The sequence below is a fragment of the Erythrolamprus reginae genome, chromosome 2, assembly GCF_031021105.1.
Source record: "Erythrolamprus reginae isolate rEryReg1 chromosome 2, rEryReg1.hap1, whole genome shotgun sequence".
Lineage (NCBI taxonomy): Eukaryota > Metazoa > Chordata > Lepidosauria > Squamata > Dipsadidae > Erythrolamprus > Erythrolamprus reginae.
In genome coordinates, this window is record NC_091951.1 from 158,500,828 (window position 1) to 158,520,554 (window position 19,727).

Below are 19,727 nucleotides of genomic sequence, written 5' to 3' on the forward strand. Positions count from 1 at the left end.
GTTGGACCGTCAAATATTTGGAAACAACTACTATCAGTAAAATACATGATAATATTTATAGAAAAAAATTATGAAGCAGTGGAAGATGAATTTGGGGATTGAAAATGAAAAATGTTGGCTTCTCAACATTAGGAGAGACATCTTCCAGGGTTACTCATTATCACCCTTATTATTTGTCATTACTAGGTCCTTGCTTTTAGTGATTTTAAAGAAAACAAATCTTGGCTACCAAACAGCAAAAAAAATGCTAATAGAAACTCATGTATATGTGGCTATATATGAATAGATATGGATGAACTGAAGCTTTATGGAAAATCAGAAATCCAATAATTGACAAATATCATAAGCACAGGTATAGCAATGGAATTTGGCCTACAGCAACACTTCTCAAATAGTGGGGTGGGAACTCCTGGGGAGGCGCAAAGTGATGCCAGAGGGGGCTTGTAAGTTGTGACCCCAGGGAATGTGCTTTTTTTTTTGAGTAGGGTTTTTTTTGCACTGAACAATAGCACACAGCACAGAGCAGAAGATATGAAGTGCAGATAACAAATCCTTAAGAGACACCATGGAAAAATATTTAACAGGGATGAAAAGAAAGGAGAAGAGAGATGGTGATAATGAGACAAACGTAAGTCTCCCGAAAAATAAGAGGAGGAAATAGGATGAAGCATATGTAGCGCTTGGCTTCACTGTGACTATAGTGGTAGCAGACAGCATGAAGCCAAATAAATTAAGGCATCACTTAAACACATTACACTCCAATCACACTTATAAGCAGTTTGAGTTTTTTTAGCGAAAACATGCCAACTACTGCAAACAATCGTCCTGGCGGAGAGTGGGGCGTGCGCAAAATGTTTCCTTCTTCCTTGGGTGGGGAGGGTGTAACAGAAAATAATTGAGAATTGCCGGCCTAGAAAATGTGCTACACCAGGGGTGGGTTCCGGATTCTTCTACTGCCAGTTTGCTCAGAGACATGATGCACGTACATGCGCTGTACTAAAAAAAAAGCTTCTGCGCATGGGCAGAAGCAAAAAACAAGATGGCTCCACCTATGGCGCCATCGAGAGAACCAGATCAGGGGAGTGGCAGGCCTGGGTCGCTGCTGGTTTCAGCAACCCAGGCCGCCAAGTTACTAACGGTTTTATAGAACCGGTCTGAACCGGTAGAACCCGGTAGGAGCCAGGGGTGGTGCAGCAGGTAGAGTGCTGTACTGCAGGCCACTGAAGCTGACTTGTAGATCTGAAGGTCAGTGGTTCAAATCTCATCACCGGCTCAAGGTTGACTCAGCCTTCCATCCTTCCGAGGTGGGTAAAATGAGGACCCGGATTGTGGGGCAATAGCCTAGCTCTGTTAAAAAAAAGTGCTATTGCTAACATGTTGTAAACCGCCCTGAGTGTAAGGAGAAGGGCGGCATAAAAATCAAAGAAAGAAAGAAAGAAAGAAAGAAAGAAAGAAAGAAAGAAAGAAAGAAAGAAAGAAAGAAAGAAAGAAAGAAAGAAAGAACCCACCTTTGTGCTACACTAGCAATAAGCTGGATAAAATCATGAACAATAATAGCACTGAAATATCAAACATTGGGATGAAGCCTACAAGTCTTTGAGCATTTTACAGTAGAATAATATGAAGCACAGACAAGTTAAAAATGTGATTAGTAAGAAATGTGTCCACATAAGTAACTTCTCCACAAGGGGGCTCTTCTATGGCTGGGTACAGAAACAAAGCTCCAATCCTAAGGATCCAAGCTTAATCTCTGCAGCCCACCTTTGGAGTTCCCCTCAGCTCCATGCACAGAAGGGAATTCCTGCAGTGGACTAATTAAACGAAGCTTGGGATTCTGAAGAGCCGAGCTTCATTTCTGCAGCCTGTCAGAGGAGTTTTTCTCCCTTCAATGTGGGGAAGAGAATTACTCTGGCAGGCTGCAGGAACAGAGCTGGGATCTTCAGGATCTGAAGCCCTTCAGAGTGTGTGAGGAGCTGCAGAAGTGGGGCTCATCCAAGTTTCCTTTCTGCAGCCTGCTGGAGAAGTCCCCCTTTGCACTGGAGACAGCTCTTTTGCCCTCAAATGATCGCTTCTGGGATGGAGGAGTGGCAAATATGCTGCAACGTCCTACCGGTCAATGACTACTTCAGCTTCAACCGTAACAACACAAGAGCACGCAACAGATTCAAACTTAATATTAACCGCTCCAAACTTGACTGTAAAAAATATGACTTTAACAATCGAGTTGTTGAAGCGTGGAACTCATTACCGGACTCAGTTGTGTCAACCCCTAACCCCCAACATTTCTCCCTTAGACTATCCACGATTGACCTCTCCAGGTTCCTAAGGGGCGTATATAAGTGCACTAGTGTGCCTTTCGTCCCCTGTCCAATTGTCTTTCCTTTATCTCATATATCATATATATTTTCTTCCTTTCATATATCTTCTCCTCTATTTTTACATATTATCTTTATATATATTATTTCATGTCTATTCTCTTCCATATGTATTGTGTATTGGATGAATGAATGAATGAATGAATGAATGAATGAATGAATAAATAAATAAATAAATAAATAAATAAACAAATCACCACTCCACACACAGCTGAGATTCTGACAGGGACCATTTCGTTCTCAAAGAAATCCTGCCAGGAAGGAATCTCGGCTCTATGGCAGGTGACAGCAGCTTGCAACTTTCTCTATTGGCTTTTTCATGACTTTATGGGAAAGATCTCAGTATCGTAGGGGTGCTTGCAACTGTTTGTAAGTGCATATAGGTTGCCAAGCAACCAGAGTGCAATCATGGGCTTGGGGGGCAGGTCAACATTTTACGAAGACCTAAAACACTTTATGAATTGTAAAGCATCCTTTCCAAGTCTGTCGGACCTCTGAACAGCCATTTAAAAAGCAGTCATCAACTGAGATTTATCTGTTCATGTTGAATTAGTGGTTAAAGATAAAACCTAGCAATAGCTAACAACTGGAACATTGAAAAAGAAACTGAAGGCTTGGTTTTGTCTGCTCAAGAGCAAGTTATTCAACTTAATACAATCAAGGCAAGAATTGAAAAGTCATCAAATGATTCAAAATGCAGATTGTGCATACAGAAGAAAGAGTAGATCGTATGCTTAGCTCATGCAAGAAGATCACATAAACTATGTATAACAGTCATATAACAGTCATCAAAATACTTCACCAGAACATCTATAAAATTATCATGTGCCAATAATGAAAAATTGGTTGGAAAATAGAGTTGGAAAATAAATAGCTTAAATTTCCAATCATAAGATCTTGGTTCGTAACATACCAGTTTTAACCATGATTGAAAAGAAGGAAGTATAGATAATTGATGTGGCAAAACCAGGACCATCTGGTACAGAAGAAAAATTTCGAGAAGATCAGAAAATATTACGACCTGAAAATTGAAATGAAAGACCAAAAACCAGCCTGATGGCCCTAGCTGTTACCAGGACAAAATAAGATCATGGACAGCACTTAAATGAAATTGATATGAGTTTATCAAAATTCTGTCAATTACAAAAGATCATACTGCAAAGATCCACATATATACCTGTACTGCACCAATATATTACAACATCCTGGGTTCTTGAGAATGACTTGATGCATTTGAAGGCCAAAATTAGCTAAAGGGCAACTGCAAATTCATATTTCCATGTACATCATAATAATTTATTAAATATGTATTCCACCAAACAGTCAACAGTTCTGGTTGACTCATGACAATCATAGAAATTCTAATAAAATCAACAAAACAAAGATAAAAGATGGCAAACATGAGGAGGCAAGAAGGTCTAATTTTCCGTTGCAAAAGGTTTGGGCAAAGAATTATGCCTTTATATCTCTTCTAAATAATTTTTTTTTAAAAAAATCAATTAGATATACAGTGTTTCCTCGATTTTTGCGGGGGATGCATCCCGAGACCGCCCGCGAAAGTCGAATTTCCGCGGAAGTAAATACACTATTTTTGGCTATGAACAGTATCACAAGCCATCCCTTAACACTTTAAACCCCTAAATTACCATTTCCCATTCCCTTAACAACCATTTACTCACCATTATTACTGGTACTCACCATTGAATAAGACACTTAGTGATCCTGATATTTATAAATATAATTATTTATTAACAATAATTTTTTTTGTTATATATTTGTAAAAATTATTAGTTTTTGACGTATGACGTATGACGTCATCGGGCGGGAAAAACCGTGGCATAGAAAAAAACCGCGAAGTATTTTTAATTAATATTATTTGAAAAACCGTGGTATAGGCTATTCGCGAAGTTTGGACCCGCAAAAATCGAGGGAACACTGTACTTGCTATGAAAATGTATGAAATACATATTTAAATAATAATTTTTGTGGTAAACAGAGCACCTTCAGACAATGTCTGGAACTGTATTTTCTTTGAAACGGACATCTCAAAACAAGTAAGCTGACAGCACCCCTGGCAGTATTTGATCTTCTGTCTACTGCATTAAAGGAATCACTAAGTTGAATGACAAGTTGATTCAGTCCTTTGATTTCTCTGTAGAATTCTTAAGACAGATTTCTATGGCAATCTTATAATCCTTTCCTGAAGAAAAACTCAATGAGCTCAACAGAATTTACATCTGGGGTAAGCATGCTGTACTTGCTCTAATCAAAGCCACTGTTGATACCTCTCTGCATACATTTGTCTGTCTGTCTGTCTGTCTGTCTGTCTGTCTGTCTGTCTGTCTGTCTGTCTGTCTGTCTGTCTGTCTGTCTGTCTGTCTGTCTATCTATCTATCTATCTATCTATTGGATTTATATGCCGCCCCTCTCCGAAGACTCGGGGCGGCTAACTCAGAGCAAATGATTCTAGATTCAGGTGACTTACATTGGTGGGCCTTACCCGCTTTGTTTTGAACTGGGCCCAGTTTGAGTAGCACAGGAACGTCAAAACTCACCGGTTTTCATTAACCAGGAACATAGAGCTAACGTTTTCCACAAGGGCTTCACTTATGGGTGAGAGGCAGAACGGAGAAGAGAAGGCATCCGAATCCGAGTCAAACGTGCTATCTTTGCTAACATCATCGGCAGACAACTCCAAAGAGCCTTCGTCTTCTCCCGCCTCCAAATGACCCTCCAGCCCTTCCTCTACGGACTCCTCTAATCGGTTCTGTTCATCCTGAGAACTGATGGTCGATAAAATCCCTGAGTCACTGTGAGCAGGCTGAGTGGAGCCGTGGATGCTGCAGGTGGCCGAGCAGCTGTGGGACAATTTGTCCCCTTCTTCTGAAGGCGGGCTGACATGAGCCGCATCCCTCACCAGCTGCGACACAGTCAAAATGTCCTCCTCATCCTTTGGGGACTCAGCTTGCTTCTGCTCAACAGAAGGAGCCTGCATAGGGATGCCAAAACCCTGAGTGTGTCGGTTGCGCTTGCGGGGAGCCTTGCGGACAGGGGAGCTCTCGGGCGTGATGTAACGCAGAGCTTCTTCGTCCTGCCTCTGAATACGGGAGTTGGGGACCCAGGCCAGGATGAGCGTGGTTCCAAGCAGTTCGTCTTTCTCCATGTACAAGCACAGGTAGCCTGCAAAAGAAGACAGGGACTTAGACTTACAGTCAACCCTCAGCTTACCGACTTCACATGATGTGGAAACACGGCTATTCCTTCAATTTCTAGCAAGTGACCGGCCTCTTCTCAATGCTACAAGTTTTCCCTCCTCATATAAGAGTGCTCCTGAAGATGTCCCATGTCAATGTTTTCACTGACAGATTCCTTATGATTTGTTTCCTATTATCCAAACAGACGCACACAACAAGCCAGTTGGAGTCCGGGATGAGATTACATATTAGCCTTGATTCTTTCTACTGTTGTTTCTGCTGTTGCTTTTAATTGTGGTACACATCTATTCATGATTCTACTGATCTCAATGCTTTTGTTGTTGTTGTTGTTGTTGTTGTTATTATTATTATCTATCTATCTATCTATCTATCTATCTATCTATCTATCTATCTATCTATCAGATTTGTATGCCGCCCCTCTCTGTAGACTCGGGGCGGCTAACAACAACAGTAAGACAATATAAACAAATCTAATATTTCAGTTAATTTAAAAACCCTAATTTAAGAAACCAATCATATATACAGACGTACCATGCATAAATTTTATAAGCCTAGGGGGAAGGGAAAATCTCAATTCCCCCATGCCTGACGACAAAGGTGGGTTTTAAGGAGCTTATGAAAGGCAAGGAGGGTGGGGGCAACTCTGATATCTGGGGGGAGTTGGTTCCAGAGGGTCGGGGCGGCCACAAAGAAGGCTTTTCCCCTGGGTCCCGCCAAACGTTATGTTGTTGGATACTTTGAACAACTCCTTTTGATCAAGTGCAACCAAGATATTTAGGATGCAAATACCATGAAATAATTCTCAGTGTGTGTGTGTGTGTGTGTGTGTGATTGAGTGAGTGTGTATCACCAGAACGTTTATTGAATTTTTCTTCTCTTCCGTTAGTTAGCTGCAGATTAGCCCTGTCAAAAGCAAGGGACATATTTGTTCTATAAGAGGAAAAATCACAGCAATCTTTGTTAAAATCAATGAAATAACTAATATTGCTGGTGATAAGGATGACATTGTGTGCTTTACCAAGCTGGTCTAATTGGTACAACGGCTGCAGTGGAGCTCTTTCATAGCTGTTCCACTTCTAAAGACTCACCTCTTCCTTATACAGAGGGGTGATCTCTTGCTCCATAGAGAATTATGACTGTTTTTCACATTTATGACATTTATGAGCATCCCCATGGTCATATGATCAAATTTTAGATGTTTATGCAATGTCCCACAGTAACACGATCACCTTTTGGGACTTTCTGACACTCAAAATCAATGGTGAAGTCAGATTCATTTTACAATGATGATGCTCACTTAACAAGTGCAGGGATTCACTTACCAACTGTGGCAAGAAAAGTTGTAAAATGGGGCAAAACCCACTTAACAAATGGCTTGCTTAGCAACTGAATTTTCTGGACTCAATTGTGGTTATAAATCATCATGCTTTGAATTTATATGTTTTCTTAAAATTTAGTCTATCCCAACACTTAACCACAATGTCTTCAAAGTGAAACGACCTCTGTCCCTTCATATTTATTTCATCATTTCACTTGCAAGGATATAAAAGTCCATAGAGAGCACAGAGAATGGCCAGTAGAGAGAGCTGCTATCAAGGCAACGGTCTGATAAGCAGGGCTTGAGCCCTGGCCAAGGAAACAACCTGAGAAAACAAGCCCCTCACAGAAAGGGAGGGAGGGGAAGCACAACCTGACTTGCAAACTTCTGTTTACTAGAGCTGTTACAATAAAAGTACTCCTGACCTATATAATTATTGATTCCTTAGTCTGGTTTTCCTTGTTGGGCTGTCAAAGGCAGTCTGAATTGCAATGCAAGTTTCGTCATTTGCTCATTTTGTAGCTGCCTATGTCAAAGGCCAAAATGTTGGCTTCTGTGGATGGGGTTGTCCTGTCCTGCAACATCCAGAAACTGAATAATAACATAATAATAATAATAATAATAATAATAATAATAATAATAATAATAATAATAATACACAAAAAGCTGCTTGCATTGGCTCTGAAGCAAAGCCAAGTGATATATCAAAATCTAAAACAAAAACAGATTAGACCTCAAATTAAAATGGCAATTGGGACCATGGCCACTGTTACCATTTCTAAGCTCATAAAATGCAACATCAAGTGACCATATCATATCCATCCTAAGATAAAATACAGGAAATAGTATAAGGACAGACTAGATGGACCAGGAGGTCTTTTTCTGCCATCAATTTTCTATGTTTCTATGACTGTATTATAATTACTGTTTAAAATTATGGAGATATTGTATATCTTGGCTGTGTGCCAGAGAGAGAATATATGTAATACTATATGTACCTGCTGTGTGGGAAGTAGAGATGTATTATGGACTGCATTATAATTACTGTGTAAGATTATGGAGATATCATATATCTTGTAAATAATACCTTTACTATAGTGTTCGGAAACTTCAGATCGTGCAGAATGCAGCTGCGAGAGCTATCATGGGCTTTCCCAAAAATGCCCATGTAACACCAACACTCCGCAGTCTGCATTGGTTGCCGATCAGTTTCCGGTCACAATTTAAAATGTTGGTCATCACCTATAAAGCCCTTCATGGCACCGGACCAGGGTATCTACGAGACCGCCTTCTGCCGCATGAATCCCAAAGACCGGTTAGGTCCCACAGAGTGGGCCTTCTCCGGGTCCCGTCAACAAAACAATGTCGTTTGGCAGGGCCCAGGGGAAAAGCCTTCTCTGTGGCGGCCCCAGCCCTCTGGAACCAACTGCCCCCGAAGATTAGAATTGCCCCCACCCTCCTTGCCTTTCGTAAGCTCCTTAAAACCCACCTCTGCCGTCAGGCATGGGGGAACTGAGATATTCTTTCCCCCTAGGCCTTTACAATTTATGCATGTTATGTTTGTTTGTAGGGATATTTGGTTTTACAATAAGGGTTTTTTAGTTGTTTTAGTTTTGGATTTATATGATGTTTTTTATTACTGTTGTTAGCTGCCTCGAGTCTACGGAGAGGGGCGGCATACAAATCCAATAAATAAGTAAGTAGGTAAGTAAGTAAGTAAGTAAGTAAGTAAGTAAGTAAGCAAGCAAGCAAGCAAGCAAAGAAAGAAAGAAAGAAAGAAAGAAAGAAAGAAAGAAAGAAAGAAAGAAAGAAAGAAAGAAAGAAAGAAAGAAAGAAAGAAAGAAATTGGCTTGTATTAGTCTCTGAACAACCACCACTGCCACATGTACTCTGGTTCAAATACAGTATTTCTATCATTGGCTGTTAGACCAGTGTGGAATGCTGACACCTACGTAGGTGCAAATGCAGGGAGAACAGGAGGAAAGGTTACAATGTGTATCTGTGCAAGCATGGGGAAGGCAAGGAAAGAAGGTGTGAAGTACACGTGTGTGAATTCAAGGAAGCTGGGGAAAGATGGCAGAGGTTCATATGTGCAAGAGAGCAGTGGAGTGTGTAGGTGCATGGTAAGGGCAACGGGGCAGGTGGAAGACATATCCAACTGATTGGGTTTGCTGGCTTTTCCATTACTTTTGTTTTTATGAAGCTGGCAATAATGTTGATCATGTGACTGTAGGATGTTGCAACCAGCTGTTAAGTGTGAGCCAGTTGCCAAGTTCCTGAATTTGTTCACATGACTGCAAAGATGATTGCAGCAGCCAAAACCTGGTTGAGATGGGTGGCTAGGAAAATCAATCTATCAAATAAATAAATAAATACTCTGCAGTCAGTGCCATTGTAACTTCTAACAATCGCTAAACTCACCTAGCTTGTAAAGTACTTGTATGTCATATTCAAGGGAATATATGAAAAATATGAATTCGTTTCAAATTCTACCTATCTACTACACAAAATGTCACCCAAGTGATTGGGGAACTAATATAAAACACTAACTTACGTTTTACTAATACAAGACATTTTGATAAATGAAATGGGACCTTATAGTAGATGCTTCTATTGCTGCTGATCTGTATCGTAGGTGCAGTGCCATTAACTACATGCAATAGGAATAATCATCATGCTTTGAATTTATATGCCTGCTATAAAAGGCAGCCACTGACATGGAAACAAAAGGGGCGAATACTAAATGCCACAAATGCACTGGGTTAGAATGCAAGAGACCGCGAGTTCAAGACCCACATTAATTTTTTACTTTAAAACATTTTATTAGTTTTCAATTATGTTTTAATTATTTAAAAAAATGCCTCCCCCCCACCCCCTTCGTTTTGCATGAAACTGCAAAGGGAATAGTGGAATGGATTTTATGCAGGTATATATTTTATTGTACACCTCTGTACACCTCTGTAAAGGACAAGGTCGGTTCTTAGATAGGATATATAAATGAACAAAAATAAATTAAAATTTCATTTGTATTTTTCTGATATTTGCAAAATCACATAATGGTACTTGCTGGCTGAAAAGGTTCTTCTTGGTGTTAAAGCTTATGAAAGCAAAACAAACCTTTCAACATCTAATTCTGGATCTTCTTAATATACTTTAAAAGAGGTTCCCCTTTTAGAAGTATACCCAAGCTACAAAAACATGAAGGGAAGGAAATATACTGCTCAAAAAAATAAAGGGAACACTCAAATTACACATCCTAGATCTGAAAGAATGAAATATTATCATTGAATACTTTGTTCTGTACAAAGTTGAATGTGCACAACAGCAGGTGAAATTGATCAGTGTTGCTTCCTAAGTGGACAGTTTGATTTCACAGAAGTTTGATTTACTTGGAGTTATATTGTGTTGTTTAAGTGTTCCTTTTATTTTTTTTGAGCAGTGTATTTTACACCAGGGTTTCCCAACCTTGGCAACTTGAAGATATTTGGACTTCAACTCCCAGAATTCCCCAGCCAGCGAATGCTGGCTGGGGAATTCTGGGAGTTGAAGTCCAGATATCTTCAAGTTGCCAAGGTTGGGAAACACTGTTTTACACTGAACTAGGGAATTAGCTGAGACACACTATCTTGCTGGCAGGATTTAGCCACTCCCCCTGAATCCACCGACAAAGGAGATAGCAGCTAAAGTTATACAGGGTGAGAGGTGAAATCGGCAGTAAGGTAAACTTAAGGAAATAGCTCCCTTCAAGAATTTTAAGTAAGTATGGAGGGAAGGGATGTTACACTTCATTCCTAACAGTCCATGCCAACAAGAAAGGCTTGAAAAGGAGTCACAATAGTACTGACCTAGGTACAGTACTCCAATCCCCAGGGGACAGCAACTATATTTACTGTTATACATTAACACCAGTCTTGAATGTTGCTGATAACAAAGGGAGGTCAGAAAGGAGCAGGGCAGGACTGAAGTGTATGTGCCCCAGTTCCCTCTACACTTACAAGGCTTCAGAGATTCTGCTACACAAATAGTCCTGGGGAGACTTCTTGATGCTTGCTAGCCATCCTCACCTGGATGATGTTCCACAACACCTTGCAGCATCTCAGGGGGGTGGACACAAACATTGTTCTTGGAATAGATAATCTCTCCATCCAAGATGGAAGACGAACCACCACAGCTGCTGCTGGCATTTAAGGTCAGGAGATCGGATGCTTTGGAAGAGGCACGGCGGAGGAGTCTTCCCAGAGACATTGCCAAGGAAATGTTTCCATTCTCTATCAGCTTCAAGTCAAGCACCTAATTCAGAGAGTAAGGTCTGCCCAGGAAAAACAAAAAGCAAAACCACACACATACACAAATTAGAATAGATGCAACGAATAGGTAATAACAGAAAAAGACACATCACTCCCCTCTCTTCATTCCAACGAAGTACTTTTGCGGGCCCCAGGGGAAGAGCCTTCTCTGTGGCGGCCCCGACTCTCTGGAACCAACTCCCCCCAGAGATTAGAACTGCCCCTACTCTCCCTGTCTTCCGTAAACTCCTTAAAACCCACCTTTGCCGTCAGGCATGGGGGAACTGAAACACCTCCCCCGGGCATGTACAATTTATGCATGGTATGTTTGTGTGTGTGCTTGTTAGTAAATGGGGTTCTTTTTAAAACTTTTAAAAATATTTTAAATTTATTTTGATTTGTTACGATTGTTATATTTTGCTGTGAGCCGCCCCGAGTCCGCGGAGAGGGGCGGCATACAAATCTAAATAATAATAATAATAATGGTCTAAGACTTTTATGGTGTCACTCACTCTATTAAAACATGGTAAAGAAAATTCAATGTTAAAGTCAATTCTTCATAATACAATACCTATTTACAACATTAGGTGACCTCTTGTACCTCATAAGTGCTCCCCAAAGCCTATAAAATGAGCCTTTCTGAATTTGTCCCATGTTTTACTGATTTTCCTTCAAGGTATTAGACTTGCCATTGATTTGGAATGTACAAATATTAACCCCCAATTTTCTCTGCTAAACAAAATACCACTTCACTTCTAGATGTATGGATTCAACCTCATATTTTTAAAGACGCAAACAACCATAGTTTAGGAAATGTATGAAACTCTCTCATAAGCTAGTCATGTAAGAAAGAAATAAAAAGAAGACATTATGCAAGAAAAAATTATTTGGATGCTGCAAGAGTCTCTGAAACAACCACAGTGAAAAGTTAATTTTAGCTCAGAAAGATATTGACACACACGTGCATCTGTTATTTACTTTCTTTGATTCTTTATTGCAGTGTTTCCCAACCTTGGCAACTTGAAGATACCTGGACTTCAACTCCCAGAATTCCCCAGCCAGCATTCGCTGGCTGGGGAATTCTGGGAGTTGAAGTCCAAATACCTTCAAGTTGCCAAGGTTGGGAAACACTGCTTTATTGGATGAATTTGAGGAAGTGCCTTCGGACAAAATACCTTAAGTGGATCAGCATAAGGATGCAGCCTGAACCTTACTGTAACCACTAACATAGAAACAAAACTTTGTGAGCATTGCCTTCGAGTCTTGATGAATATAGGCCTGAAACAGTTCATGCCTGCCATCAGCTGTACAATATATGAATTGACAAGTGGAAAGAAAGATTGCCTCTTCAAGGCACACACAACCATCCTCTTGTGCTCCAGAGAGAACCAGTCTAGCCCAGGGGTGAAATGCTCCTGGTTCGCTTGTGCCTCTCGGTCGTCAGAGAGCCAGTCACAAAGGGAGCACGAGGCTCCGCCCACCCACCCGGAAGCCGCCATTTGGGTTCTTTTACTCTCTGCACATGCGTAAAGGGTAAAAGAACCCAAATGGTGGCATCCGGGCAGGTGGATGGAGCCTCGCGCTCCCTTCCCGACAAGTTCTCCAATGACTGACAGGCACGAGCTAACTGTGACCGTTACACCCCTGGTCTAGTCTCTTCTACTTTTCACAGTCTTTAAAACGACTGTAACATTTGCCGATACCAGCCAAGGCAATGCAGAGCAGCAAGAGCTTTTTGGTTTAAGAAGGATAACCAAAAGACGCAAAAAAAAAAGGACAAGCAGAGAAAAATACTGGCTGCAATTAAACCGTACTGTGTGCCTCACTTGTTAAATAATTCACAGGAAAGCAAGCTAAAGAGAATGGAGCTATTAACTAACAGATAGAAAGAATATGGTGTCTTGCCTGTGGGATAGGCAGTTATAATTAATAACTATCTATACCAGTGATGGCGAACCTATGGCACGGGTGCCACAGGTGGCACGCAGAGCCATATCTGCTGGCACACGAACTATTGCCCTAGCTGAGTTCCAACGTGCATGTGTGTGCCGGCCAGCTGATTTTTGGCTCACACAGAGGCTATGGGAGGGTGTTTTTGGCTTCCAGAGAACACGTGCCTACTGGGCCCACCAGAAGTTGGGAAATAGGCCGTTTCCAGCCTCCAGGGGGCCTCCAGGTAGTAGAGGAAGCTGTTTTCGCCCTCCCCAGGCATTGAATTATGGGTATGGGCACTCGCACATGCAAGATAGCGCATGCACATGCTCTTTCAGCACCCAAGGAAAAAAAGGTTTGCCATCACTGATCTATACTATACTTTGCACAGGAGTGAAAGGAGGAGGCATATGGGGGCAAAAAGAGAAGTATGTGGGTACAAAGAGAGAGGCATTCCCAGCAACAGTCCCCTTCAAATCAACAAAGCAACAAAGGTGGTCTTTGTTTAATGACACTTGTTCTGCGCTGAATGAGTGGTAGCTACAACTGGCTACTCCTGCTTTATTTTCTCACGAGGGCTATACTTGAAAACCCATGCAGTCCTCACTTAATGAAGGCAAGTGGAGCAGTCACATGTCTTGACTTATAACAATGTCACTTAACAATAGACTTTCCATCCCAAATTAACTGGACTTCACTTGTGGATCATATGATCCAGGAGGCTACAACTGCTTTGGTAAATACATGATCCAAATTTTGAACATGTGACCATGGGGGTGCTGCAACAGATTTAAGTCTGGAAGCCAGTCACTTATACTTTTTAGTGCTGTTGTAACTTCGAACAGTCATTAAACGAATGTTTGTAAGTTGAGGACTACCTGTAGTCTCAAGATGTGTAAAATCTGTGACATTTTGCCACATGTTATACCAGAGGCAGGGTCAGAGGACCATGAACAGAAACAACAGAGGCAGAATATGGATCAACCACAATTTTTATACTAATACATTTTTTCCCCCAGCTTAAGGACAGTGACATTGTATCTTGATTAATAGAGCACAAAAAACAACAACTCTGTCCCCAGAACCAACAGGTCTATACAGACTGTATGAAATCCTTTTCATAGTAATAAAATAAAAACAAAACTGGATAATTGAATCTTAAAATGGCAAAAGGAAACCGCAGAGTATCAACAATAAAACTCACGTTTCTCAAATACATTTTAATAAATGGCAACTGGGCTGGCTATGAGCAATCAGGAAATGATATTGGATGAAAGTGGAGTTTAATGTTCCTTTAGTGCAGAGTTTCTCAACCTTTGTTAATGTGAAGATCTGTGAACTCACAGATGGTGGCAGTTGAAGTTCACATATGTTAAAAGTTGCTACGGCTGAAAAATAATGTTCTGGTGTATAATTCTTGTAAGGCAAATGCTACAAAATTATTAAGAATAGAATAAAACTGAAAGAACTTGGCAATACATTATAAATCTACAGTGTGACCATACTTGGGAGTACACATCAAAACATATTGCTCAATGAGTCTCTTGCAACAAAAGACTTAATTGTAGTTGGGTGTTTCACAATAGAACAAAGGAAGAGCTATTGCAATTTAAGCTGGGCTCAAATAAAAAACATTTGCTTTATATGGGCCAAAGTATAGCCCAAAAAAAATGTTTTGGGGGAAGATTACCAAGCCAGCTTGGCAGGAAGCAGCCTACATTCCTCACATTCCGCCCTCCCCTGAAATCTTGATCAGTAAAAACAGGAAAGGCTAATAAAATATAGGATGTTAAACCCTCTACATCAGTGTTTCCCAACCTTGGCAACTTGAAGATATCTGGACTTCAACTCCCAGAATTCTCCAGCCAGCATTCGCTGGCTGGGGAATTCTGGGAGTTGAAGTCCAAATATCTTCAAGTTGCCAAGGTTGGGAAACACTGCTCTACATACATACATACTTCATGAAACCTTTAGCTATCCTGACCTTGAAGGACAATGATAGTCAAGAAAAAGCAACAGAGGGATATTCCAGCAGAGGCATCATGTTATCTGTATAGCTCGTCTCAGAATTGATAAAGATACTTGACATAAGAATATTGTATGTGCAAAAATTGTATTATCCCAGATTAATCTATTCTTCAGGTTTGGTCAAATATGAAACAGGAATTAGCAAGTACACATTAAAAAAAAAAGATTAAAGATAGAATAGAGCAGGGCTGTCAAACTGGGGTGTTTTTTCGCATGAAAACTCTTGTCACCAAACAGGTCAACACTGTGGGGTTTTTAATCCATCCATCAGCTGTTGTGTGGACCAGGCCCAAGACTGCTCAGCACCCAGCCCAGGAGAAGTTAAGTCACCAGCTGATTTGATCCCATTCCCACTAAGTATTCAGTCAGCACACACACACACACACACACCCAACCAACAGCCCAAACCCTTCTCTCCAGAACAAAAGGCCACAGAGCAACATCCCATTGGCAGGTTTTTCTGCCACAATCTGCCACTTGCTCCAATTGTGCCGGTTCTCCTTATCAGAGGGAACAATGGAGGAAAGCCTTTTGATAACAACTTGGCTGAAAGCATGATTTCTGATTGACGGCTTGGCACAGTTGCAAGGACCCAACCAGGACAGGCAGAAACTAGTTTTTTTACAGAAAAAAACCCTGAAGATTTGCATAATTTTGCTGAAAGGCATAAAAGATGCAGGTTTGGAAAAAGGGAAGGACTACGTATACACACTCTTGAGAAAATAGGCAAAACTCTTTCCTAGTACCATATCTATAACAATTAGAGCTCTTCAACAGGAACTGCCATTGTAATAGGGTTAGAGGTCTTAGGAACATATTCTAAGGAAGGAAGCCACCACTGAGTTTAGCTATCTGAGCACTGTAATGAGGATAATGTTCAACAATAAAGGAGGATCAAGCAGCAAATCCTTAACAAGTATGTGGGATTTTTTTTGTTCCCACATCACTTTATATCATAATGGGATTTGTTTAAACTTAGCAAGCTTGGTGAATTTAGGTCAATGGGCTTCATTAAGAAACTGTTCAAAATGCAACAATCCAAACACCAAACACTATAGCATTTTAGCGCTGCCATAGTAAAAACAAAAGCCTTAAACAGGATTACTATCTGTAATCTTTATTTAAAATGTACCTTGTCAAAACAAGGTCTTCAGGGATTCTTGCAGCTGCTATTTAAACCATAAAATCCATATATAGATAGTCCTCAACTTACAAGAGTTTATTTAGTGACCCTTTGAAGTTAAAACAGCTCTGAAAAAAAGGTTTTATGATCTTTTTACCACTTACAGTATGTCACAGAAGTGAATAAACCCCTCCACATTTTGTAAATATTTAAGTATATCTTTTCATGTGACAACACTCAAGAAAGGACACTTGGCTACATGTAAAATAATGAGTACAGTGGAACCCCGACATAAGAGCTGCTCTACTTACGAGCAACTCGAGATAAGAGCTGGGAGGGGAGAGATATTTTTGTTCTACTTACAAGCCCAAATTCGAGATACGAGCGCCAAGGAGCTGTCTCCTGAAGCCGAACGCTAACTTCCGCGTTCGGCTTCAGGAGACAGCTGAGAAGCGGCGCGCGTGTTTTAAAAGGTTGCAGCCGGCCTGGGGGGCTCGGGGGGTGCTTGCAGCCGGCCTGGGGGGCTTGCCAGCACCCGCCCGAGCCCCCCAGGCCGGCTGCAACCTTTTAAAACGCGCGCGGCTTCGCAGCTGTCTCCTGAAGCTGAACGCGGAAGTTAGCTCTTTTTCTTTCTCTCTTTTACCTTCCCTTCCTCTATTTCTTCTTTTCTTTCTCCTTCCCACCTTCTTCCCTCCCTCCCTCCCTTCACTCATTCCTCTCTTACTCTCCCCTTTCATAAGTTTCCTTGCTTCCTTCCTCTGTTCCTGTCCCTTCCCTCTTTCCTTCCTTCCTTCCCACCCTCCGTCCATTCATTCACCCATTCCTCTCTTGATCGCTTAAAGCCGGTCCCTGGTGCAAAAAGGGTTGGGGACCTCTGTCCTACAGGATTGGGTGGCAGAGAAGTTGAACATATGTAAATTTAAAAGTTTAAGAAAGTTTACAAGTTAAGTGAAAGAAACTTCATTATTCATTTATATGTACATGTACATTTCTTCATTAAAAACTTGTCTTTCTGCATAATTTAGACTAACTTTGTGAGTTTTTTGAGGGCTGGAACCAATTAAAATTATTTACATTAATTCCTATGGGGAAAAGTCGTTCGAGATAAGAGCTGCTCGACTTAAGAGCCCAGGTCCGGAACGAATTAAACTCGTATCTCGAGGTACCACTGTATAAAGCTTGTTGTGAGCCGCTCCAGGTGCTCAGAGAGGGGCAGCATACAAGTCTAATAAATTGGATTTAATTGAATCGTATAATAGTGTAAATGTGCTGTCCCCTCAAAATAATGCAACACACAGCCATTACTGTCTAAACTGCTGGTAACAAAAGTGAGGACACCCCTGAGTGATAACGCCCAAATGAGGCCCAAAGTGTCAATATTTTGTGTGGCCACCATTATTTTCTAGCATAGTCTTAACCCTCTTGGGCATAAGAGTTCACCAGAGCTTCGTAGGTTGCCACTCTTCCATTCCTCCATGACAACGTCACAGGGCTGGTGGATGTTTGAGAACTTGCGCACCTCCACCTTCCATTTCAGAATGCTCCACAGATACTCAATAGGGTTTAGTTCTGGAAATATGCTTGGCCAGTCCATCACCTTTACCCTAAGCTTCTTTAGCAAGGCAGGGGTCATTTTGGAGGTGTGTTTGGGATCATTATCATGTTGGAATACTGCCCTGTGGCCCAGTCTCCAAAGGAAGGAGATCATGCTCTGCTTCAGTAAGTCACAGTGTATGTTGGCATTCATGTTCCCTCAATGCAGCTCTCCAGTGCCGACAGTATTCAGGCAGTCCCAGACCATGACATTCCCACCACCATGTTGAATGTAGGCAAGACACACTTGTCTTTGTACTTCTCACCTAGTTGTCATCATACATGTTTGACACCATCTGAACCAAATAAGTTTATCTTGGCCTCATAGGACCACAGGACATGGTTCCTGAAGTCCATGCCCTTAGTCTGCTTATCTGCAGCAAACCGTTTGTGGGCTTTCTTGTGCATCGGCTTTAGAAGAGGATTCCTTCTGAGACAAGAGCCCTGCAGACCAATTTGATGCAGCATGTGGTGTATGGTCTGAGTATTGACAGACTGACCCCAACCCCCACCCCTTCAACCTCTGCAGCATTGCTGGCAGCACTCATGCGTCCATTTCCCAAAGCCAAACTCTGGATATGACACTGAACACAGGCACGCAACTTCTTTGGTCGACCATGGCAAGGCCTGTTTTGAGTGTATAGTCTTGGTCACTGCTCTGCAGCTCAGTTTCAGGGTCTTGGCAATCTTTTCATAGCCTAGGCCAGGGGTAGGTTCTATGACTTGTAGACTTCAACTCCCAGAATTCCTGAGCCAATCATCCTAGCTCAGGAATTCTGGGAATTGAAGTCCACATGCCATAGAAGAGCCAACTTTACCTACCCCTGGCCTAGGCCATCTTTATGCAGAGCAACAATTCATGTTTTCTGATCCCCAGAAAGTTCATTGCCATAAGGTGCCATATTGAACTTCCCGTGATCAGTATGAGAGAGTGAGAGCGATAACACCAAATTTAACATACCTGTTCCCCCTTCACACCTGAGACCTTGTACCATAGAAACATAGAAACATAGAAGACTGATGGCAGAAAAAGACCTCATGGTCCATCTAGTCTGCCCTTATACTATTTCCTGTATTTTATCTTACAATGGATATATGTTTATCCCAGGCATGTTTAAATTCAGTTACTGTGGATTTACCAACCACGTCTGCTGGAAGTTTGTTCCAAGCATCTACTACTCTTTCAGTAAAATAATATTTTCTCATGTTGCCTTTGATCATTCCCCCAACTAACTTCAGATTGTGTCCCCTTGTTCTTGTGTTCACTTTCCTATTGAAAACACTTCCCTCTTGAACCTTATTTAACCCTTTAACATATTTAAATGTTTCGATCATGTCCCCCCCTTTTCCTTCTGTCCTCCAGACTATACAGATTGAGTTCATTAAGTCTTTCCTGATACGTTTTATGCTTAAGACCTTCCACCATTCTTGTAGCCCGTCTTTGGACCCGTTCAATTTTGTCAATATCTTTTTGTAGGTGAGGTCTCCAAAACTGAACACAGTACTGCAAATGTGGTCTCACCAGCGCTCTATATAAGGGGATCACAATCTCCCTCTTCCTGCTTGTTATACCTCTAGCTATGCAGCCAAGCATCCTACTTGCTTTTCCTACCGCCCGACCACACTGCTCACCCATTTTGAGACTGTCAGAAATCACTACCCCTAAATCCTTCTCTTCTGAAGTTTTTGCTAACACAGAACTGCCAATGCAATACTCAGATTGAGGATTCCTTTTCCCCAAGTGCATTATTTTACATTTGGAAACATTAAACTGCAGTTTCCATTGCTTTGACCATTTATCTAGTAAAGCTAAATCATTTACCATATTACAGACCCCTCCAGGAATATCAACCCTAT

At 41.3% G+C, this 19,727-nt stretch overlaps 1 protein-coding gene across 3 annotated transcripts in view; it reads right to left on the reverse strand.

The window, feature by feature from the left end:
• Positions 1–19,727, reverse strand: part of TBC1D16 (TBC1 domain family member 16) — a 121,155-nt gene that overhangs the window by 86,279 nt on the left and 15,149 nt on the right. For 2 of the 3 annotated variants that reach the window (XM_070740180.1, XM_070740181.1), the window contains exons 2-3: positions 10,973–11,217; positions 4,931–5,555 (exon numbers count right to left, since the gene is read on the reverse strand). In XM_070740180.1, the coding sequence (XP_070596281.1) occupies positions 4,931–5,555; positions 10,973–11,153 (806 nt within the window). In that variant the 5' untranslated portion in view covers positions 11,154–11,217. Of the gene's footprint in view, positions 1–4,930; positions 5,556–7,333; positions 7,484–10,972; positions 11,218–19,727 lie in introns of those variants that run through there. The other variant, XM_070740182.1, reaches the window with a different exon arrangement.